The sequence below is a fragment of the Mustela putorius genome, unplaced genomic scaffold (genome assembly GCF_011764305.1).
Source record: "Mustela putorius furo isolate JIRA1106 unplaced genomic scaffold, ASM1176430v1.1 tig00537350_pilon_pilon_pilon, whole genome shotgun sequence".
In the NCBI taxonomy this organism is placed as follows: Eukaryota; Metazoa; Chordata; class Mammalia; order Carnivora; family Mustelidae; genus Mustela; species Mustela putorius.
In genome coordinates this window covers 27,490,582-27,514,488 of record NW_025422471.1, presented here as the reverse complement: position 1 = coordinate 27,514,488, position 23,907 = coordinate 27,490,582, and the positions used below count along the sequence as shown (strand labels likewise).

General features: G+C 41.4%; 1 protein-coding gene across 7 annotated transcripts in view; it reads left to right on the top strand.

Moving 5' to 3' along the window:
- Nucleotides 1-23,907, top strand: part of ARHGEF28 (Rho guanine nucleotide exchange factor 28) — a 314,268-nt gene that overhangs the window by 131,521 nt on the left and 158,840 nt on the right. For all 7 annotated transcript variants that reach the window (XR_001181930.2, XR_006604999.1, XM_013063682.2 and 4 more), the window contains 2 exons: nt 3,452-3,599; nt 6,867-7,160. Coding sequence is in view for 5 of the 7 variants with exons in the window: in XM_013063682.2 (XP_012919136.2) it covers nt 3,452-3,599; nt 6,867-7,160 (442 nt within the window). In the remaining 2 variants the exon portion in view is untranslated. The remainder of the gene's footprint in view (nt 1-3,451; nt 3,600-6,866; nt 7,161-23,907) is intronic.

Below are 23,907 nucleotides of genomic sequence, written 5' to 3'. Positions count from 1 at the left end.
TTTGATTGACTTATTTCACTTAGCCTCATACTCTCTAGTTCCATCCACGTTGTTGAAAATGGTAAGATTTCACTTATTTTTTTAAAAAGATGTATTTATTTGACAGACAGAGAAAGAGAGAGAGAGGGAGAGACAGTGATAAAGGGAATACAAGCAAGGGAATCGGAGGGGGAGAAGCAAGCTTCCCGCCGACAGGGAGCCCAGTGCAGGGCTGGATCCCAGAACCCAGAGATTATGACCTGAGCTGAAGGCAGACACTTAAAAACTGAGCCACCCAGGCGTCCCCAGGATTTCATTTTTTTGATGGCTGAGTAATACATAGTTGTGTGTGTGTTTATACACACACACACACACACACACACACACACACCACATCTTCTTTATCCATTCATCTGTCAATGGACATCTGGGCTCTTTCCATAGTTTGGCTATTGTAGACATTACTGCTATGATTATTGGGATGCACTTGCCCCTTCAATCACTACATTTGTATCTTGAGGGTAAATACCAAGTAGTGCGATTGAGCGTTTTAGGGTAGCTCTATTTCCAACTTTTTGAGGAACCTCCACACTGTTTTCCAGAGTGGCTGTACAAGCTTACAAATAGACACCTGAAAAATGCTCACCATCACTTGGCATCAGGGAAATACAAATCAAAACCAAAGTTAGATACCAAAGTGAGATACCTCACACCCGTCAGAATGGCTAAAATGAACAGGTCAGGAAATAACAAATGTTGGTGAGGATGAGGAGAGAGGGGAACCCTCTTACACTGCAGGTCGAATGTGTGTTTCTTTTAAATGTGGGATATAGTGAATTGACAGAAAGATGATGAGACCTGTTTAGTATTTCTCCATAGAAGCAGAGTGATTCTGACATTGATGGCAGTAAATTCACTTTGGAAAGATTATAGTTTTAATTGCCTAAAAGTGTGAAATTGATCCTAGGGGGAGAATAGGTGCAAGCCCACTGGAATTCTGTAGATTGGAATTTATCCTTGCCATTAATAAAGTTAGTGGCCCTTTAAGAAAAAGAGCAAGTTTTCAGTGGCCACAGAGTTTAGAAAGACCCCAGTCTGCTCCCCCAAGTTGCAACTTGTGGCTGGTTATTTATACTGTACTGGTTTTGGGGAACATTTTCAGAAACCCATTTCTCCTATGTGTGTAGCTTAGTCTGAATCTCCTTGGATCATTCACTTTCCGGAAAGAAAATGTTCATGTTCTTTCATATTCATATTTTCTTTTTCTGTCATCCTTTCCTGCTCACCCTCGATCCCATTTTTTCTCTTTTGAGTTTCTCTCTTAATTCCTGCATCACCCCCATCCCTCCTGCTCTCAGAATGCCTTCCGTGTCTTTCTGATCTCGTTGCGATTAGCAAGTAAGAGGACCCGTTTTATTGCTGACTAGTGTCCTTAGTGCTAAGACTGTGGGCATCTCACTTTAATGCATAGGTCTTATATCTGACCTATTTTTGTTTATCTTCTTTTATCAGTGTAGTGTATGGTGTGGACTCAAAAGGAAGGCACACCTGAATTGTAAAACTGTTAATTTAGTGTTGCATTGTTTTTGAAAGTCTTGGAACTAAACTCCTTTACAAGTTGTGGTCCTCGTTCACCCAACCAAAGAAAATAGGCATGTGATGGTTATTTTGATTAGATACAGATTAGATATTCTTCTGATGTTGAAAAGCTTTGATCTGTTGATACAATTTGTTTTCTTTAAAAAAAAAAAATGACAAGTCAGGTCAGATTCTGTTCGTGGACAATTAACAGTCCCTTTAGCCACCAGGAACATGAGGAACGCAGACTGTTCTTCCTTTTTTAGGAAATGGAATTTCATCTAAGTTTCCTCTCTGTCATGTCAGACATTTGTTACTGGGTTTTTTTTTTTTTTTTTTTTTGCTTTTCAGAGCCTCTTCCTGAACTTTTTTAGGAAGCTGTCATATGGTGGATTATTCTTGGCATGCTGTTTTCTATTGATTACATTCGTGTATGTTTGCATGCGCTCACATGCAGAGAAAGGACAATCCAAAACTGTGTTAGCTAGTGGTTTTTTAAACCACAATTTGTATTTATACTACTTCATAATTTAAGATAATGCTTTGTGTGTGCTAGATTTCAAACTGCTAGGAAAACATTGCCTTTTTATTTTTAAAGTTTGGATGAACTATCCATGTGATTATTGGAGAAAGGAGTTCTGCAGTGATTTTTTTTTTTTCTGATACTGATTGGCCTACTTCTTGATATCCTACAGAATATAGTGCTGATAATAGCCATCAAAGGCAAACAGATGGTAAGGAGACTGTGTAGAATTTCCTTTGTTTCCTTTTCTCCCCTATCACAGGGGGAGGAACTTGCCAAGAGAGGGTTTGTTTTTGTTGGACAAGCACACAAAAGCCCAGATGCTTCTCAGCCGTGGGCCAAGCTCTGGACGCCTTCCAAATTGGGCGACCCTTTCCACCTCCTAGTTTCCATTTCCCTGCCACTCCCACAGCCTGGGTGGAATGTACCATCTCCCTGGAGGACTCTGGTTATATTGCTTTTTTGTTTTTGAGTGGAGGGAGTATCCTGAATCCTTTGAGTCTTCCAGCGTCTCAAGATGGTCTGGCAGGCCTGTCTACCGGTGCTTCTCCCTTGGTTGTAGCAATGTAGGTCTAGCCCTTCCACACAGCCTCTGGATGATAACGTCCGTTCAAGCCCTCACCTGCTACATGCTTCCTTGACATACCTTCTTTCCTTGACATACCTCACGTTCCTCTGTGACCCAGGGGCAGCTTCTCTCCTTGGAACTGGGGCACTTAGCAGGGTGTGTGCCCACTAGAAGCTCTCAAGAGAGAGTGTGAGGCCATGCTGGATGCAAAAGAGGAGTTGGAATTCTTTCAGAGAAGACAAATAGCAACTGGAAATGGCACAGCAAGGGTGGGAGCGTGTGGAGCTGTTTATTGGGCACAGTGTGTGAATAGTTCAAGTTCTTACAACCTGCTGGGATCCAGTACAGGGTAAGGTGATGACTAAAAGTTATTGTTTTGAACCTTGGTACTGTGGGGTATGTCAGGTACAGAAAAAAAAAAAAAGGAATCCGTGATGTTCATCAGGTAGGAATTCAAATGAAATATAAGACAACAAAGTTCAGTCCCATTTATATAGCTAGTAAACTTAAAAACTTTCTTCCCTGTGCTCTGGACTTCTTCAACCTTCAGAACAGAACAAACCAGCTCTCACACCATACTGTCAAATGTCAGAAAGCATCTCTCTTGTCATTGCAAGTGTTTGCTGTTGGGAAGGAGGATTTGTGATATTTGAGTGTCAACCACATGATCTCAGTGTCACAAATAACATTGTTTTGGATCCTCGCCCTTCTTATTTATTTATTTATTTATTTAGAGCCAGGACAAGAAGGTGTGATGATGCCTCAACTTACTCATTTTTTTCTTTTCTTTTTTCTTTTTTTAGGGGCAGAAGACCGTCTATGCAAAGTTTGGCAAAAATGTGTATCTTCCTAAAGATGCCGAGTTTTACTTTATTTACAGCGGATCTCATCAGAGACACATCGTGATTGCTGAACGCGCTGAGGATAATGTTCTCCAGTCTAGCATTCCAGGTGAGGTGTAGTCTTTACTCTGCAGATCTGTCTGGAAGCATCTGTCCTCCAGGGACCTAGACTGGGAAGAGGACCAGGAGGAGAAAGTAAACAGTGCTGCAAAGTGAGATGGGTGTGTGTGAGAGTGGCGGGGCGAGTGGGGGGGCTGCTGTGGCGCACGGGGCTAGGAGGCGGGGAAGGGACAGAGCCCATGAGGACACTGACACTTGGGTCATCTTATTTATGAGCCTCTTTTGGCTGTGTCTGCCTTGCTGAGACTGGGCAGGCCCATCCTACTGATGGCACCCAACTTAGAAAGTCGGCTATGCTTTGAGTGTAGTCCAATGGAGGAGTCTCTCTGTCTTGGTATCACCTGTTGTCCCAGGGCCTATGGCCAGGGATGGCTCAGGCAGAACTGAGACGTTGGCAACAGGTTGTCATTCTCTCTCCCTCCTTCCCCTGTGGTGAGTCTGGCAGCCCTGGTGTTCACCGCTCTCCTGCTTGCTCCTTTTGGTGTCTGGGTTCTTTCCTTGGGCCTCTGTGTATCCAGACTCTTCCTTCCTGGATCTCAGGCTCCAGAACTTTCTCTTCTCACCACCAAAATGTTCATGTTCAGAAACTTGTCATTCTCTTACATTCTTTTTCAGTTACCATGGTGACAGATGACTCATTAATATTTCATGCCAATGTTTGTTAAGAGCTAATAGTTGTCAGCATCAGTTGCATATTTTCAATGGGCTGTGGGTTATCTGTCAGAGACATGATGCTGTAGTCCAGAGGCGTAATGAAGATATTATTACTTACAGGATGGGAGGGTTTTGTTGTTCTGGTTTATTGATGGGTTAGTTTTCCTTAACTAGGGGTCTTTGCAGCATGTAGGGAACCTTCAGTATTTTGAAGGGTGGGATTGGCCTCATTTTTAGAGGGAAGATGTTTCTAAGTGCTTCTGCAGTATAGGCGGATAGTAAACATGCAAACAACACAGACATAAAATTGCAGGGATGTACAAAGGCTTGTCAGCCCTACCTGGGCTTGTACATCAGATCAACCTGTTGCCCCATTTCTGAGACCATGAGCATGTTTTTAAACATGCTGCTGTAATTGATGTAATGCTTTCTATACAAGTTAACACATTTTACAGATCAGTTGGGCATGATTAAAGTTCACCTTTCCTTATTTTTTTTTAAGATTGTATTTATTTATTTGACAGAGAGAGCGTGCACAAGTAGACAGAGCAGCAGGCAGAGGGAGAGGGAGAAGCAGGCTCCTCGCTGAGCAGAGACCCCAATATGGGACTCGACCCTAGTACCCTGGGATCATGACGAGGGCAGATGCTTAACCAACTGAGCCACCCAGATGCCCCAAACTTTCCTTCTGTGAATACACAAGTAGCCAAGTAATAAATATTAACCAACCATTCTTTTGCTCTGCCTCTGGATGTTTGTGTATTTTCATTGGTAATCCAGGCATACATCAGGTGCATGGTTGTAGGTGAATTTACAGAATATAATGTAATCCATAAAGAGTGATGAGTATAATGTGCAATGAAAACCAAAGCATTGTATGTAATTTGGAAACCAAAATTTTTTTTTTCTGAATTACATCTGTGTTCAAATTCTAAATTAAGTTGAACAACTTTAAACAACTAGTTGAGAGCAATAGTGGAAAACCAGACCCAGGCCGTACGAAACATATAGAAACTGAGTAATTTTCAACACTTCTCTATTTGGCCTAGTAACTACCATACTGACAAGAAAAAAAAAGTAGACCTCATTAATGGCACAGAGTCACTTCAGCTTTGTCTCTTCTGCCTCAGCCTTTTGGCTTTGGCCTTTATGTTTTTACTGCCTTTTGTTTCTCCCTCTTGGTTTTCTTTTACAAAGCCTCTTATGGAGGAAGAATGAAAACAATAACTGAAGTGCCAATCCCAGTATCAAAAGTTTTATCATTTTCTTTACTTGGATGTATGGGTGAGTCTCCTTCTAGTCCTTGTGTGTTAAAGAAGATCTGTTTGATGACATCATGGCCTACTGCAAAGTGAGGGTTCTCGCCTTTGATTTTAACAAAGGTGATTTCGTATAGATGGGTGACAGTCCTTGTTTCTGAACCTTATTAAATGTCTCTCTCCTGTTACAGCTTTCCCAGGGTAACCTTTCAGAAGAATGTAGAGTGGATTTCTGTAGTCTGTCCTGGAAGTGTATAGTCTGGGGATGGAGGGCTGAATTCTGTGCCTGGACCATTGGGTCATTTTGGAAGAGGTGGTGTGAGCGTGACAGTCGTTATCACTTAGTGAGCTGGGATGCTCTTGTTCCTATGAAGGATCCTATTAGCCATTTGCTTGGGGGCCAGTGGTAGCTGAATGTTAACCCTTCTTCTGTCTGGCTGTGACTGTAGTAATCACAGCAGTTTGGTGGTACTGATTCCTGGGTATCCTGGCAAGTGCAGCATAAAATGTATCTGGCTAGTTGTTCACCCACCCTGGCCAAGTGAAAGAAGATTATAAAAGGGAAGGACAGGTGGCAGGATTAGATAACCAGCCACAACAGAATACTTAACACCGCCAAGACACAGAAGCCATTCTCAGAAGTGGTAGGAGTCAGGGCAATGAACAACATTGGTTAAGTACTTCTGTTGAGTTCTCTTCACCCACCCTTAATCACATTCAAGGGAGCTCTTTGGAGCTACTTTATGAAACTGTTACTGAAAACAATACATAAAAATACAAGACATAGGAGGAAGTGGCAGAGGACGAAAGGGCAAAGGCCTCGAAGAGGATGAACGTGCCAAATAACGACATTTGATGATGATAGGAGAATAGACATTGAAATGCTCAGAACTCGTAAAAGTTACTTTTTTAAAAATCAGGAGTCATTGAAAGAAGATGGAATCTGCTTTAATTTGGCCCCACAAACAGGGCAGCATTTAAAGATAAACTTAGGGTGCCTGGGTGGCTCAGTAGTTTAAAGCCTCTGCCTTCGGTTCAGATCATGATCCCAGGGTCCTGGGATTGAGCCCCACATCAGGCTCTCTGCTCAGTAGGGAGCCTGCTTCCTCTCTCTCTGCCTGCCTCTCTGCCTACTTGTGATCTCTGTCAAATAAATAAATAAAATCTTAAAAAAAAAAAACAAAAAAAAAACCCAAAAACTGGCTGCATTCCTTTTCTGCCTTGCTCTCCGGGAGCACGGGGTCTCCTTTCGCAGTGCAGTGAATCTGGTGACCCCTGACTTGGACATGGGACGAGCATCTCCTGTAGGCTCTAGGTGAACTGTTTACTGTCTTGTTGTCCAGGCCATGGGCTTCAGGAGACGGTGACGGTGTCTGTGTGCCTCTGCTCAGAAGGTTACTCCCCCGTGACCATGGGCTCCGGCTCAGTGACTTATGTGGACACCATGGCTTGCCGGCTGGCTCGTTTGCTGGTCACCCAAGCTGATCGCCTCACAGCCGACAGTCATCAGACCTTGCTGACTCCATTTGCACTGACGGTGGGAGCCCTGCCTGCCCTGGACGAAGAGTTCGTGCTCGCTCTGACCCATCTGGAGTTGCCTCTTGAGTGGACAGTGTTGGGAATTTCTTCACTCGAAGGTGGGTCTTCACCAGAAAATTCAGATATCTTTCCTCGGTGTGAAGTTGAGAATGTGCTTTAGAACTTGTTGTCTGTCTCCATGGGTTGATGTTTGTGCCCATTTTTGTCCTGAGTCTTATTCTAATGGGACAATGTTGCCTGAGACCTGAGTCCCTCATCCCTGGACTGGGTGACGCTATCTGGCTCTCTTCTGGGTGATGAAGAGATTTGCCTCAAGGAGGGAAGGACCATTTCTTGGTGGCAAGCTCTTGAGCCAGCTGCTTTGGACTGTGGCTCTACTTCTGTTGGCCCTATTGGGCCATCAGGCAGCAATCAGGAGTAACAGGCGGCCAGCTCTGTGGGAGCACTGCAAACAAATGTGGCATGCGGGAAATAAAACTGGTATATTGACATCTTTAAAATGCCAGTGTCACTGAGAGCATTCGAACATTTGTATTAACTTTAGGAGAAAACTCTGGATGGCCCCTGTTTTTTAGGGGACTGAATAGACTTACCATCAATCACGTGGAATTTGTGTGTGAACAAAGAGGGATGTTTTGTGGAAGTCCACACAAGCCTCGAGGGCAAACTGTTCAATAGATACTTCTTTGGTTGATTACAAATCACAAGATTTTATCAGAAATTGATGGTATTTTGTATTTTATTGAACGCATGTAATTTTGCTGTCTTTCTCTATTTTTGTGTGACTAGTTATTGGATAATGCTGTTTTTAAGAATTTCTACTTCCTGATTACAGATTGGCTTAAATTAAATTGGATAAGATTAAATGGGCTAATCGAGGTAAAGGTATATGCATTTTGTAAACAGAATCTTAAGGCCCTATGCTACACACAGAGAAGATCTCCATTTGTTTCTTTCAGTCAGGGTTCTAGTAAAACTCTCTTGAGAAATGGAAGATGTTTCTTATTGCTGAAGAACTTGGATGAGACAGTTTACAATCCTAGTTCATCATTGAGCCAGGCCTGACTCCTGTGTGCTGTACTGGGCTTTATAGTGGCTGGTTGATATGTATGAAGGGTGGGTACCCTGGGGACTAGGTGGTATCCATTCTCCTCACCAGTATCTCCAAGACCTCCAAGATGGCTTGGAACATATCAAGTGTTCAAGAAGTATTTGTGGTATGAATGCAAGTTGTATTTTGGGACCTTTAAAAGAAAGTCACAATACCTAGATAGCACTATTATAATTCATATGTATATGAAAAAAGTACATGTTTTCTGGCTAAGGAAATTTATCTCTCTCTCTCACACACACACACGTATACATGCGTGTCCCCATATGCTCACACATACATGTACATATACATGTATGTTGATATACATGAATGTACTCACATATGTAGTGATTTGTGTATATATGTATGTTTTCTGACTAAGGAACTTTATTTTCTTAAGCCTCCTAACCTTTCTTTTTTTTTTTTAAACTAATATTGGAGTGTATTTTACTTTTTGGAAGGCAGATTCATTTTGACAAAGGCATAAAGTTTTCATTCTTTTTCTCCAGTCACTGTACGCAAAGCCACAAGTAAAATGCCCCTAAGCCTCCGGGAGCAGTAGATGCAAGTCAGAAGCAGGGCTCCTTCCCTAGCCCACTGCCTCCCTCAGCATAGCAGCTTGGAGTCAGCAGTGGACAAAGCTGTGCCTCTGCAGATGACAAATTGTTGAAGGTTATGGGACTTAATTACTGCACATGAATAACTTAAACTAAGAGCCTTTAAAATGGGATTCCTGTTACCCACATGCTATGTTTTCATCCTACAATTTAGGAATGAATTAAGAAATCTTAGTTCTGTGGACTGACAATAATACATGCGTACCATTTTCTGTGTTGGGGGTAGATGTCTGCACAGTCATTGCTGATAGATATACATAGCCAGGTAAGTTGGGTGAACAGTAGCCTAACTGCCAAGTTGGCAAGGGTCACCCAACTGCCATTTTTATTGCTATTTAGAAATGTATTTGTGTTTTCTAAGTTTTCATTGGTCATGACTTTTGTTTATCCATATCCTTAAAGTAGGCAAATTTATGTCAGTAAGAGGTTCTTTACTTTGCATGAGATATATTTTATGGGAGAACAATTCTAGTGTCATAGTCATTGGAAATCTGTGTTTTGGAGTTGGGTTCAAATCCTGACCCTGTTGCTATGGGGCTTACTGAGCAAGTTACTTTACTTCTTGTGTCATAATGTTTTAACTTCTGAAATGAAGCTTTATAATATCCCTCTCATCAGCTTGTTGTAATGATTAAATTAGATAATATGCAGTGAATCTTCTATAACAGTCTCTGAGTATATTAAGTTCTCAGTAAAAGTTGACTTTCATGTGCATATGTGAATCGATTTTCATATATGGAGTATATTGTATGTACATATACAAGATGGAAAATTTGTACAAATGCAAATTAGACTTGGTTTGGACAAATGAAGCTACAAAGGATAAAATCTTGGTATTGTAAAAAATTAATTGTATATGTGCTGCCAAAGCGAGCACTGTAAAAAAATTAATTGAAAATTCCTAGGAACTTCTCTAGACTTTCTCTTAGAACAGTTTACAGTGCTGGAGGTAACATTGCCTTCAGCCTAGACTTATAATGGAACTTCTATACAACATCAGTGTTCAGGTAGAGTTAATACACTTTTTTTCTTTTGCCTCCTCTGAGTGAATGAATTCCACTACCTTAGTTTGCTGATCCTTTCTTCCATTTAATCTAGTCTACTGTTGAATCTTTTTTTTTTTTAAATTTTCATTTCATGTGTTATGTTCTTGAGCTCTATAATTTCTGGTTAGAAGTTGTTTATATTTTCTACCTTTTTTTGTTGAAATTTTCACTTTGTTCACACATTGCTTCCCCAACTGTGGAAAGGATCTTTATGACTGTTATTTTGAACTCTGTATTGGATAAATCACTTACCTCCATTAAGAATTGATTTTTTAGGGGCACCTAAGTGGCTCAGTGGGTTAAGCCTGTGCCTTCAGCTCGGGTCGTGGTGTCAGGGTCCTGGGATTGAGCCCCACGTCAGGCTCTCTCCTCTGTGGGAGGCCTACTTCCCCCTCTCTCTATGCCTGCCTCTCTGCCTACTTGTGATTTCTCTCTGTCAAATAAATAAATAAAATCTTAAAAAAAAAAGAATTGATTTTTTAAATTTAAAAAATTTACCTTGTTCTTTTGTTTGGAACCTGTTCTCCTGTTTTTTTTTTTTTTTTTTTTTTTCATTTTCTTTGACTCTCATGTTGGTTTCTGTACATTAGATGAAACAGACACCTCTCCCAGTCTTGACAAACTGGTCTCCTGTAGATGAACCTTGTTGGTCAGCTTAGCCCAAGTTCCTGGTTGCTTCTCAAACTTTATTGATTGTCCAACTTGCTCTCTGTGTTCTTAGTAGTACCCAGTAGTTGGGGATGTGCTAAGACCCATCAGTGTCCTGTAGGAGAAGATCTCACTCACAACCCAGATATAAGCTCATTAGAAACCCTATGCTTAGGCATAAGCTGGGACAGTATGCAGTCAAATATCTTCCAGGAAAAGGGTGGGAGATGAGCATTCTTTGCTCCCTCTGTGCTGAACCCTGAAGGGATAGTTGCCACCAGGGTTTCTCTGTACGCCCATTAACGATTACTTCTTCTTCTTCTTTTTTTAAAATCTTATTTATTTATTTGTCAGAGAGAGAGAGAGACAGACAGACAGTGCACAAGCAGGCAGAGGCAGAGAGAGAAGCAGGCTCCCCACCGAGGAGCCTGATGTGGGACTCGATTCCAGGACCCTGGGATCATGACCTGAGCCGAAGGCAGTGGCTTAACCAACTGAGCCACCCAGGTGTCCCAGCAACAATTACTTCTTTATTCAATACAGTCCTGCAGGACTCATGAAGGCAAACCGCATTGGCTATCAGAGCGAGGCAGTCTGGAACGCTGTCCCTTAGGTGGCAGTTATAAAACCTGGGGTACCAGATGTGTTTACAAGCTGCTTACAGAGAGATGCTGGTGACCTGGACCTATTGTTGGAATGAAGCAAACCCAGAAGGGGTTGGGGGATTTCCCATTGGCTCCCTTGGGGTCCAGGGAGGATCACAGTCACATCCTAGATACATGCCAATGAGCAAATGGACCTTTAAGCAGCAGTTTATAAAGTAGGCAGTCAAATCCCTTCCAAGAAAAGACTGGGAGATATGTCTTTCTGCCTGGTTCCTCTATGTTATACCCTGAGGGGATAGTCTCGGTGAGTGCTTGTCTGCCTGTTAAGAACTACTTCTTTGCTCTAGTCCTGCGGAATTCTTGGATGTATTGTCCCCTGGCTATCAGCTTGGTGAAGTCTTCCAGAGTTGGGGTGCTAGATGTGATGCAAACCTTTCATTCCTCAGGGAGGAGCTGAGGATTGTACGGCGCTGTGCCGGGGGGAGTTTATGGTGAGCGTGTCTCAGCCTTTTGTGCCCATTCTGATGTGGTGCTTCCACATTGACCATGCGTATGAGAGAAGTCATTCACTGAGTTCCTGGAGTTCTCTCAGAGAATTGCTGTGTGTGACACCGTACATTAGGTGCCGCCATGGGAGAAGGAGCGTTCAGGAGTCTCCTATGTCCACAGTGTGGTCCCTCTTTTTCAGTTTAGTAGAAACTCTACTAAACTGTGAGAAGTCGAGACTCTTGTACATGCTCAGCTCGTCCTCTGCTAATGAACCTATTGTGCTGGTGCTGCTTGTCTTTAAGGTAGTGAGATAACAGCACACTAAGAAACGGTGGCATATGGGGCGCCTGGTGGGTTAAGCCTCTGCTTTTGGTTCAGGTCATGATCTCGGGGTCCTGGGATCAAGCCTTGCATTGGGCTCTCTGCTCAGCGGGGAGCCTGCTTCCCCCCGCTTCTCTCTGTCTGCCTCTCTGCCTACTTGTGACCACTCTCTCTGTGTCAAATAAATAAAATCTTTAAAAAAAGAAAAGATAAGAAAAGAAATGGTGGCATATGGCCCACTGGAGTTTACTGCGTGTTACATGAGAGTGGCATCAAAAGTGGAAAGCAGTTTTTTTCCTAGCAATTATTTCTCCTAATACTTATCCAGAAACGATTTAAAGCTTCACCATTTGTGCTTCAAATTCTTTGGGTTTACTTATTTATGCCTTTTTGGTGGGCTAAGTGGATGTGCTGAATGAGTATTAATTGATGTCTGTAATGACTCTGTCTTGGAAGAGTCTGATGGAAGCCTTAGTAGGAAGCCTGAGTGTGTTTCCTTGCCTTTGGCATTTTATAATCTCTCACTTTTTGCCTTTTCAATCACTGTGCATTATCAGGAAGGCCTGAGATCCTGGAGAAGGGCCAGGCTGAGCAGAGTGTTGTGTCTCATCAAGAAAAGCAGAGATTTTTCTTGGCCCTGCTTCTTACCCATCATTACTCACGAGGCAACTTTATTATACGTTCTAGGGAAGGAAATATCGCTGGTTTTATTTAATCTTGTGCCATAAGTAAAATTGGATTTAAAATTTTATAAAATTAAACCCAGTTCTTTGAAATAGCTTTCATGATAAAAAGCTCTTGCAGGATGTTAGGACCCCATATTTACAGTAAAACTTGGAGTAGAATAATATATCCAATAAAATGTCACAGTTTATCTTTTTTTTGTTTTGTTTTGGGTACATTGCTTGTTTTTTTTTTGGACAGAGCAATATTTCTCAGAGATAGCATAATTCTGACAATTAGATTAACTGGCATAAGGTATTTTGTTTCATTTCCTTGGAACTCATGTAACTTGTGAGTTTTCCCTTCCTGCTCAACCATATTATTTCACTTGTGTTCCCAGAAGCTTGACATGCCTGACTAGCACCAAGCTTGCTATGAGAAGAGACTCTTAATTTCACAAAACAAACAGGGTTGCCAGGGGATAGGGGGGTAGGGATAGGGTGGCTGGGTTATGGACATTGGGGAGGGTATGTGCTATATGGTAAGTGCTGTGAAGTGTGTAAGCTTGCCAAGCTTCTCCATGAGAAGGTCACCATTTGAGTAAAGAGCCCAAAGGGACTACAGATACCATTTCAGAGGACTGATGACATTGCCTTTAGGAACATAATAGCTCTTAGCCCAACCTATGGCATAAGTAGAGGTTGTCCTGGTTGAGCTTTCTGATGGAAGAAAAATGAACCCACTTATGTTAAAAAACTAACAAAGTCATAAAGACTACCTCTCTCAGTGTATATTCACATTTACAAACCAGTATGTAGCAACAGTTTACAGACTTAAGACATTTTTTCCAAAGTAAATTATTACAAAAAGTGAATTTGGAGTTTTCTGCAGTTCTCTATGTTAAATATTTCATACATTCAGAGGTCTCTATAGGCACAAATTTTTTAGTTATGGAAAAGATGGAACCCTGTTATAATGATTATGAAAACATAACTCAATCTTTTTTTTTGCCAGCTTTTAGAGACATAGTTGGCATACAATATTATGTACATTTAAGGTGTACAGTGTGTTGATTTTATACACTTATATATTGCAAAATGATTACTGCTATAGCATTAGGTAACAACTCCATTCTGTTACTTCAATATCATTTCCTTTTGATGTCAAGAACCTTAAAAGTGATATCATGAATTGGATCTGCAGGGCATACATAATATAATTTTTAAATAAATTAAATTTTATCTGGTAGATTGTTTCATCAAGTGAAAAGAGTTAAACTTGACTCTTGCCTTTATATCTGATTCAGTGAGTGAAAGAAATTTTTAGGGTAAGCCAGCTGAGCTTGTGAAACTTTTCAGCAGGGCTGTCTTGGACCTAAACACAATTGCTGTATTTAGGGATCCTCCTTCTCTTTCTGGAGCTGTCTCTAAAATTGATTGGGAGGGAGACAAACCGTAAGAGACTCTTAATTTCACAAAACAAACAGGGTTGCCAGGGGATAGGGGGGTAGGGATAGGGTGGCTGGGTTATGGACATTGGGGAGGGTATGTGCTATATGGTAAGTGCTGTGAAGTGTGTAAGCCTGATGATTCACAGACGTGTACCCCTGGGGCAAATAATATATGTTAATAAAAATAATGAAGTATAAAAAAAGTAATGGGTGGAAGTGGTAGAACCCGCTGAAAGTGCCTTAGATGATTAATATAATTACTGCTTTCAAAGATGAGAATACTTGAGAATTGAGAAATTTAAGAAATTTATTAGTTGAGACTACATACTGTGAGGGCAAGTCGAAGTAGTATTAGTCTGTACAAAAACAAGTTACATTGTAATTAATATTGACTTAGAGGAAAAGTGGAAACCTTGTCAGGGACCACGAGTTTAATGGATATATCATGCTGTTACTAAGAAGGGTGGTTAGCATGATGGTCTATTTTATTAATAGGGTCTTCATAAATTAGTTCCTATTGAAGGGGAATCTTTGCTTTTCTACACTTTACAACTTACGGGGGGGAAAGGGAAAAAATGCAGAAGGCCAAAAGAACTTTGGAAGAAATTTTATAAAAGTGGGGGTCATTCAACAATCGTTAAAATGTGTCTTAATTGGGGGCATCTGGGTAGCTCATTCGGGTAAGCATCTGCCTTCAGTTCAGGTCATGATCCCCGGTGCTGGGTTCTCAGAGTGAGTCCCACATCGGGCTCCCTGTTGAGTGCGGAGCCTGCTTCTCCCTGTCCCTCTGGCTGCTTCCCCTGCTTGTGTGCTTTCCCTCTGTCAAATAAATAAATAAAATTTAAAAAAATACGTCTTGTTTAGTGTTACCTAAGGCGTTTAAAGTGCAGTTATATTGCTTTTTATCTCAGGAGACCATTAAGTGAGAAGTAATTGTTCATAACTAAAGACTAAGTGGGAACTGCCAGTTTTCTGTGACATCTATGTGGTGCTTCAGGCCACACACCCAGAGTCTTCACCTTCTTTCTAGGCAACAGCAGAAGGAAACGTGTGGGCCAGCAATGTTTGACAAAGGAAAATATCTGTTGACCTCTCTTTGAATAGAGGAAAGAGAACTGTCACTAGTAAGAAGCAAGATTTGAGTAACACTTAAAATAGAGCTTGGCTGCTGTTTTTATCCTTGAGTAAAATTTGCTGGCTGTATAAATAGAAAAAAATAAAGCAAGGCTCAGTAGCATGCCTTGTTGGTTGGCCTTAACTTATGTTCTAGGTCTTATTAGCTAGGGGATGGCATATTAAACTATAAGAATGACTTGCTGTCCTGCAGACTGTGAAATGTCAGCTTTGTTTTTCTGACCCAAAGCTTTGTACTGGACAGCAAATTTGAAATAACATCAGCGGGTGTCCTCCCAGGGGTTAGGAAATCCACAAAGGACAGATTTATTATAAAATACAAGTTTTCTGTTTAAAATTTCTGTTTAAAATTGAGGAGTTTTGAAATTACTGCATGACAGGTACCAATTAATGCTGAGGTTTTGAGTGTTTTTCTTGGAAATCTTGACATTTTTCAATCAGTTACATATACACTCAATATTACTTTTTAGCCTTCTGTTGCTTTTGATGGTATCTCCTGGAACAAACCTCTCCACACTTCCTTTTCTGACATTTTAAGCTGGGAATCTATTCCTTCCGTTGCTAAGGTAACCTAGTGTGTGAATGCTAGTGGTGGAGAGAATGTTTTTTAGAACAGGTTCCATGTTAAATTGATACCATTGTTACACATTACTTAGGCAGGTACTCAAATAGTCATCATTTGTGAAGTCTTAAATCTTTAATAATTAAAAAACGTTTTCTCTGTCTTCCATCCCATTTTTAGCCATTCATTTTTAAGGAATGGGTTTTCTGGCAGTAATGAATTTTATATGGAATTGAGCTCTCAAGGAGAAAGAGTGTGTCATTAAATAACTTGAATTTATTTTTCAGTTAAACTCATTAACCACATTCTCTCTTTAAGGTGTTACACTTTAAAGATGAGAAGGCAGCTTAAAGTTTACCCTAAAAAATAAGTCTCCTACTTTTATCTGGCACCAATGGCCCTTAGATTGGAATTGAGAATTAAATATTTATTCTCACATCCTCTGATGTGAGAACAGAGGTTGTATTCAGGTTACTTTCACCCTCTTTCATAATTTTCAAGGAAAAAAAAGTAATTGGAAGCTCTTATTTTTTTCAAATAGCCTATCATAACGTACTTTTCAAGGGATTCAGGATGGTGGAAGGTTTTGGAATTCCCCTCCGAGTAGCCATGTCCCACCCGTTCTTCTTTCCCCTGGAAACCCTATAAACCCTATAAGATGCATATGACAGTTTTTGATTGCACTCAGGGAACCAGACTTGAATTTTCAAATAACAGTATCCAAGGATTCTGTTAATACTTAAGGCAAAAAATTAAAATTTTTACTTTTTTCTTAGATGTCAGAGTATTTGAATGCTGGCAGCTATCCATGTATTACTTGGTCTAAAAAATAAATAATTGGCTTTGAAACTACCTATGTTTACAGGTTTAAAGGCTGATGGTTGAAGAGATATGTAGGAGAGCCTTGCGAAGAGGGTGGGTAGAGTGAGGCAGACAGAAGCGATGAGATGTTCTTAGGGAAACAACCAACCCAGATCCTTTGGAAGTGCTCTACTCTATGGGTGCCAAGTGAACTGTGAAAGGCCTTGTCTTGACTCTATAAGAGGTGGGCATTTATGTGCCCTGAGGCCGACATAGGTAGAACCACCCGTCACCCCCAGTCTTTTGTAATCCTGCCCTAGGTCCTGGTTCATAATGATTCCCACATAGCTGCTTTCCCTGTCCTAGATTTGTAGCTATTGCAACTTTTATTTTGCAGGTTTGTCATGAGACTGTACTGTGTGTGTGTGTGTGTTTGTGTGTGTGCACGGTGACCTATCAGGCTGACATGTGCAGAGTCTGGTAAGCCCAGCCCTTAGGATTGGTTTAGTTTGTTTTGGAGTGGCTTAGTTCCTTCTGTTTGGTTTCCTCACTCATTTTGTTGACTTGTTCAAGGTTCTGTCTTTACTGCCCTTGTTTTTGCTATTTTTGACATAACTATTTCTTTGCCTGTAAGAATTTTAGTTTTTGGAGGTAGAAGAGTCTGAGTTCAGAGCCTCAATGCTTCATGTGGTGAGTGAGCTTGGGCAGTTGCTTAATGGTATCAGAACTCAGTTTCTGCCCCTGTGAAATGGGGATGATCATAGGCTTTACCTCGTGCATTGACTGTCGGGATCAAATAAGATAATACACGTAAGTTACTTCCTAAATGTTAGATGGAAACAAGGACTGTAAAGGAATGTAAAGTCATTGGCACCTAATAAGAATTAAATAAAAAGGAAGTTGTGGTGGTTTACTTCTTTGCTTTTATTCATATGGGACAGCTGCCCACCGAGAGTTGTGACCTTTTTCTAACCTCCCCACCCTCAGCCTCATCCCAGGTAGGGAGCACCTTCAACACCTATTTCCTGTTTGCTTATCCCCTCTCCCTTCCTCTTCTGCTCACCTCCTGTTAAGGGATGGGATGAGATTTCCCACTGACGCTGTAACTCATAACCATGGAGTTGACTATTTCTCACTCTAGCCGTTTGGACTTGGGACTCTGGCTTCCAGTGTAAGGGCAGTGAGTGGATCCTGCCACTCATGCCTTCTCATTCAGATGAGAAGTCGCTTTCCTGGTTGGGGTTCAGTTCAGATTCTCAGTGCAGATTTCAAAAGGCCATTGCTAAGCTATGAGGAGTCTATTCTTTTTTCTGCTTGTCAGTAATAAAATTAGACTGCGGGGCACCTGGCTGGCTCAGTTGTTAAGCATCTGCCTTCGGTCAGGTCACGATCCCCGGGTCCTGGGATTCAGGGTCCTGGGATCAAGCCCTGCATCGGGCTCCCTGTTCATTGGGGAACCTGCTTCTCCCTCTGCTTGCTGCTCTGCCTACTTGGGCTCTCTTTCTGTCCAATAAATAAATAAAAGCTTTAAAAAATTAGACTGCAGTATATTTTTATTTGTCTTCCAAACAGAATGGGGTTCCTGAAGGCTCAGTTGGGAGGATGCCTGGCAATTCCATAGGCTATGCTGTGAAGTGAGGGGAAAGAATGCTCAGTGCATAGTAGGCTGTCAGCAGATATCTAATGAATGAATAAATGGTGGACACAAACCAGAGCTTAAAGAAGTATTAACAAATGATTTTAAAAAATCTAATGCACAAACTGGAAAGTAGGTATGATAACAATTGTTGCTTATGGCGCCTAATGACTGCCTGCTGCCCAAGGCGTGGGGCTGACACACATGTGTCTCAATGGCACATCTGTTATCTTACACAGATGCAATTATAGTGCCTCCTAAGCAGACATCTGGTTGCCTTCAATTATGCTTTTAAATTACAACCAGAGGAAAACTGTTTTGGAGTAAACCATGTCTCTACCTAGTGAAAGTTGTACTTTTTGTGTGGAAAATATCAGACAAATGTATACTACTGAGAAGTCCCCCCAATACTGGCTTTCATAGTTCTTGACAACCTTGTTTTATATGGTATTTTCATTATGTCCCTCTGACACTTCTGGGTAGTAGGCTGGGAAGATAACACTCAGCTTCTCCATTAAGCCCCTTAAAGGTTGAGAATTAAGGGGTCTTTCCACAGCTACATTTCTGTAAGTGTTCAAATCCAGATCTTTCAACTCTTCTGTCTGTCTGCCTTTGCACTATGCAGTATTGTGACCAGATTCTTAATAGATTCTATTGATGTGTACATTGCATAGTTTAGTCTTGACATGTCCCCAGATAGTGCAGGCCAGAAATTGGATTGCCATCTTTGAGTTCTGATAAGGACTTCTTTTTTTTTTTTAAGATTTTATTTATTTATTTGACAGATAGAGATCACAAGTAGGCAGAGAGGCAGGCAGAGAGAGAGGGAAGTAGGCTCCCTGCTGAGCAGAGAGCCTGATGCAGGGCTCAATCCCAGGACCTTGGGATCATGACCTGAGCCGAAGGCAGAGGCTTTAATCCACGGAGCCACCCAGGTGCCCCGATAAGGACTTCTTAATGTTTCAACTGATTTAGTACTAGTTCCACAAGGTAAAATAAAGTATATCCAGCCTAAAAGAGAGGCAAACTCCATAAACTGCATTCTAGCATCACATACGGCAATGTGAATTTGATGGAATGAAACTGTGTCATTGGTGTTTTCCCAGACTTGCAGTCAGGAGTTGTCATCTGAGTGTCTCAAATATGCCTGCTGCAGAAAAGACATATCAGGAAGCTAGAACCCACCCTTGGGCTTGTTGCACTTCTCTTCTTCTCCCATTGCTTTTACTGTCCAGCCATACCTGCCATGTTGGTATTGTGCTCCTTTGGCCGTTCTGTTTCAATACCTTTCCTATGAAACTGTTGATATTTTCAGTTTCCATTTTGGACTTAACAACCTCTGATCTTCTCAGTGGAGAAGTGATTTTTTTTAATGCACCAAAGCCCTGATTAGACCACTTGAATGAAAGATGCCATAGTACATGATCTCTCCTATTTCACTGAGAGTCCTGAAAAAATAGGAGATTGTATGTGATGCTCATACCACATATTCTCTTCTGTGTTCCATAAAATATTTTTTTCATTCTCTTTAGTTTTTCCTCATCACTTTGCCATTGGATAAACGTCTCAATTTTCAAATCATCATACATGAGGGAGGTAGTAGGTCCAATACTTTCCTTATTTCTGTTCATACTCTATGTCTATGCCTAGAGCTGCAACTCATCAGTCAGTGGTTTCATGGGCCGGATATTTATTCCAAAGAAAAGTGGGCGGCAATATGGTATTCAAAGATAATCTTTACATCTACAAGATCTGGCATATAGTACTGGCATTGAATACTAGTTTCATTTAGTGTTTGTCTACTGAATGACTTAGATGCAAAAATTGAGACTTACACTATTGAATACATTTCAACGGCTCCACTTAATTGTTGTGAAACATCAGTATATCCTACAAAGTAGAAGTACTCCTGAATTAAACTGCATTTAAAAGCATTTGCCGGGGCACCTGGGTGGCTCAGTCATTAATCATCTGCCTTCAGCTCAGGTCATGATTCCAGGGTCCTGGGATCAAGCCCCACATCGGCTCCCTGCTTGGCTGGAGTGTGCTTCTCCCTCTCCCACTCCCTCTGCCTGTGTTCCCTCTCTCTCTGTGTCTCTCTCTGTCAAATAAATAAAATCTCAAAAAATAGAATAAAAGCATTTGTTTCTAGATTATTGCCCACTCACACTTATCTTTAATATTTTGCTTACAGTTTAAGGATATATCTTGGTTTGGGAGCAAGTATTGTAGATTAAGAATAACTTGTGAAAGTCACAAACTTTTTTTTGTTATTATTCGTTGTTGAAATTTTTAGCTAATAGATCTTAAGAGAGGATAGGGAAGACGGTGGTATAAAAAGGAAGTATTGCCAGGTATTTTGTTAACCACTTACTTAGACAAAGTAGCAGATCTTAACTCTGGTGTTGTATTAGAATCACTTGGGAATCTTTGGGAAAAAGTAAGGCTTGGGTCCCAAACCTGGAAATTCTGTTTTAATTGTCCTAGGGTGAGCCTTAAACACGGCTTCCTGTGTGTGTTGGTGGGGAGATATAGGCACCATTGGACCTCAGAAGTAGCTCCATTCATGGTCTCCTCTTTGTCCTAGAGAAATGATGCCCACTTGTAGAGTAACTGTTTCCTTGCTTTTCCTTAAATTTCTACTACCTATGTGTTCTTAAATAGTATGCCTTAGCTGTTCACTTTGTAAAATTTCGTATTAACCAAAACATATTCTGTGAACTCTTTTGTGACTTTTCTGCAACAATAGTATATTTCTTAGTTTTTTTCTATGTTAGTCTGTACTTTTTTATTGATGTTAGGATACTAGTGTGATTATACTGCAGTTTATTCTATTGTTGGTGGATGTTGAGGCCCCTTCTGTTTTTGGACAGTTATACATTTTTATGTGTGTCTGCTGTGACATGCAAAGCATGGTGCTCACTAGGGTTTATATGTAGGGGTGGAAATGCTTAATCACTGAAGACTTCAGTTTCTTCAGATTTATTTTATGATGGCAATGTATTTTCCAAAGTGGTTATGCCCATTTACATTTCCTGTAGCCATGACTGTGAGTTCCTATGGACTTGGTAATTTGTTTTTACATATTCTGCCGTCTCCAGACCTTGTGAAGCTATAATGGTCCCGAATTTGGACTGAACAGTATATAAAATCACTTTCCTTCAGCAACAGCCTCACCAGCTACTTCAGCCCCTGTGTTTGAACACTGTCGGAAGACCTTTGAGGTGGGCTGTATTTCCTGCATCCTTGATCCTCAGTAAGTCAGGCTGGGATGATTATTCTCAGGACCTTGGGTCTCTGATGTGATCGCCTTATTTTCTGGGTGCAGAAACTGAGGTGTGGCAGCACGAGAGGCATAGGCTTTGAGTCTACATCCCTGTCTGGGTCCAGTGGACTCCCTTTATGCCATGATGGGAAATGCTGATTGAATGGCACAGCCTACTCACTTCCTCTTTGTGTCTGGGTGATTTTGCTCCCAGGATGTGACAGGTCATACCTTCTCATGTTTGCTATTAGAGCAATTACAAGTAATTCTGTTTTAGTAACATTAGTTCACATAACTCCTGGCATTAGCTACACAGGAAGAGACATATTTATTTGGTTAAAAATATATTTTAAACACACCTCCTCCCACTTCTGCCAGATTGTATAACCCCTTTTCACAGCTTGTTTTCCTGACCGTTGTTAAGAATCTGAAACTCTATAACAAGCAGAATTATTTATATATGTCATGGTGTTTCCTATTTCAGGCTCTTTGCCTGATTCTGGGCTCTGAACTTTCAGACCGAATGAGAAGGCTCTCTCAAACCATCTTGGTCAGCTTCTTATTTGCTTCCTTCAAACATCAGAAGATCCTTTCTACCCCGGCCTTCCCACCTTCCCAGGAGTGGACAGATTGAGAAGGAGGAACAGTTTCAGCAGTGAGCTGTTCTTTCCTGCAAGTTTGCTTTGTTCCTCTATGAACTAGATGTGAGATTAGAGCCCAGGGAGGGAATGGGGAGCTGGGCTAACAGAACAGGCCTGGAAGGTGTTCCAAAGGAGAAAAACTTCTGCCACCCACACAGGTAGAATGGCGTGAACTCCTCCCCAGGGTCAAGGGTATCTGGGGTACTGCCCCAGGCGATGTATGGAGTTCCATTTAAATGGTTGACCCCATACTTGCCTTTACCAGTAGTTTTATTTTAAAAGGGAATGCAGACGGTTTTGATGTTCCCTTTTGGTCTTTGTCTTGGAAGAAAATAGTATCTCATACAGCCATGCAGTGTTTCTTACCCAATTGAGATTGGGATCTATGACTTTGAAATTCCATTCGAGGGTGGCCGGTTGTGAGCTCATGCCGACATACGTGTTGGGGAGTGTCCTTGTGCATTTGTATTTGCTTTGTTACCTGATCCAAACAGTTTCTTCCTCCTTATTACTTAAGAAGGGGGAAAAAAAATGGAAATGTTCTCAAACATGCCTTGTCAGGAGTCTGTTAAGTATGAAAGCACTACCTTCTAATAAAATGAGTTTAAAGGTCAAAAACTTAAAGGGTAAAGCAGAGATAAGTTCTTCAATAGCCTTTTGAAGATATCAGGCATATTAAGCAGATATCTGGCAGGTGTGCATTGCTTTGTCTTTAGATGTTTTGGCATTTCAGATGTTATTTGACCTGCACGGGGGTGGGGGCGTGTGTCTGTGCTGTGTCACACAGACAGGTGATAGAGCAAATGCACAGTGGAGTCAGTAGTATTTCACTTTGAGGGCCTTGTTACAAATTTGAAATAGAACACTTCACCTTCTTGATCTGGATAAAGAAATAGTATAAACCACTAAAAATGTAAGCTAAGCAGTTTTCTTCTGCATTTGTGCAGTGGCGTAATTCCTTCCGATTGTTTCAAATTAGAGTGGGGTTGGATGCTGGCTCCCCAGATAGCATCCCCACAGTCTGCTGGAGAGACAGAGCTGAGCTATCGGCCTGGCCTGGTTGGGAGGCAGGAAGGCTGCCTCCATGCAACCTCAGCAGGCTTTTGGTGGGGGTGAGGGCAGGGTTGGAATTTACTGAGAACTTGAAGGTTGGTTTAATGATGGTCTTCTCATGCAGAGAAGCGGGTGTGGACAAGGCAGGGAGTTGGATTAGGAGAGGATAAGGATCGTGGTATAATATAGATTGGTTTTAGGGCTCAAACGGATGCTTTTTACAGAGGAGTTGATGGGTCTTAAAGGAGTGATGAACAGACCATCATTTGCCCTGGGAAGAATCTCCTGGAGTAGTGAAGTTATGCTAATGAAGACAATGGAAAGATAAAGTCATATTAATGCAGACCTCTGACTTGTGGAGAAGGAGTTTTTTGTCCTCAGTGTTCAAAGTCTGAGAGAGTAAGTAGCTTTTGTTCACAGATTTTAGTCAACGTACCAGAGATGGAACTAAGAATGAATGATAGGTGCTCCAAGTGGCAGCTGCAGCCATATCCCTCAAGCTCACTTTCCTGGGTAACTAATGAGGGAAGGAGCCCCCTTGGTCATATATTCATTCATTCATTCATTCATTCATTCATTCATTCATTCAATATGCAGGTATTTTTAGACCCATACATGTGCAGGGCACTGTATTGGGGTAGAAAACAGAAGGGGTCCCTCCCCTCTGGCTTTTCCTGCCAGAAAATCCAGTGCAATACAGTGTGCCCTAGACATCCTTCCTATTATAGCTGCAGCCAATAACATCATTCAGCTTGAGGGAAGATGTGATTCACATTCTCATTGCGTGCATTCCAGCCGATCTTGAGTGTTTGGATTTTCAG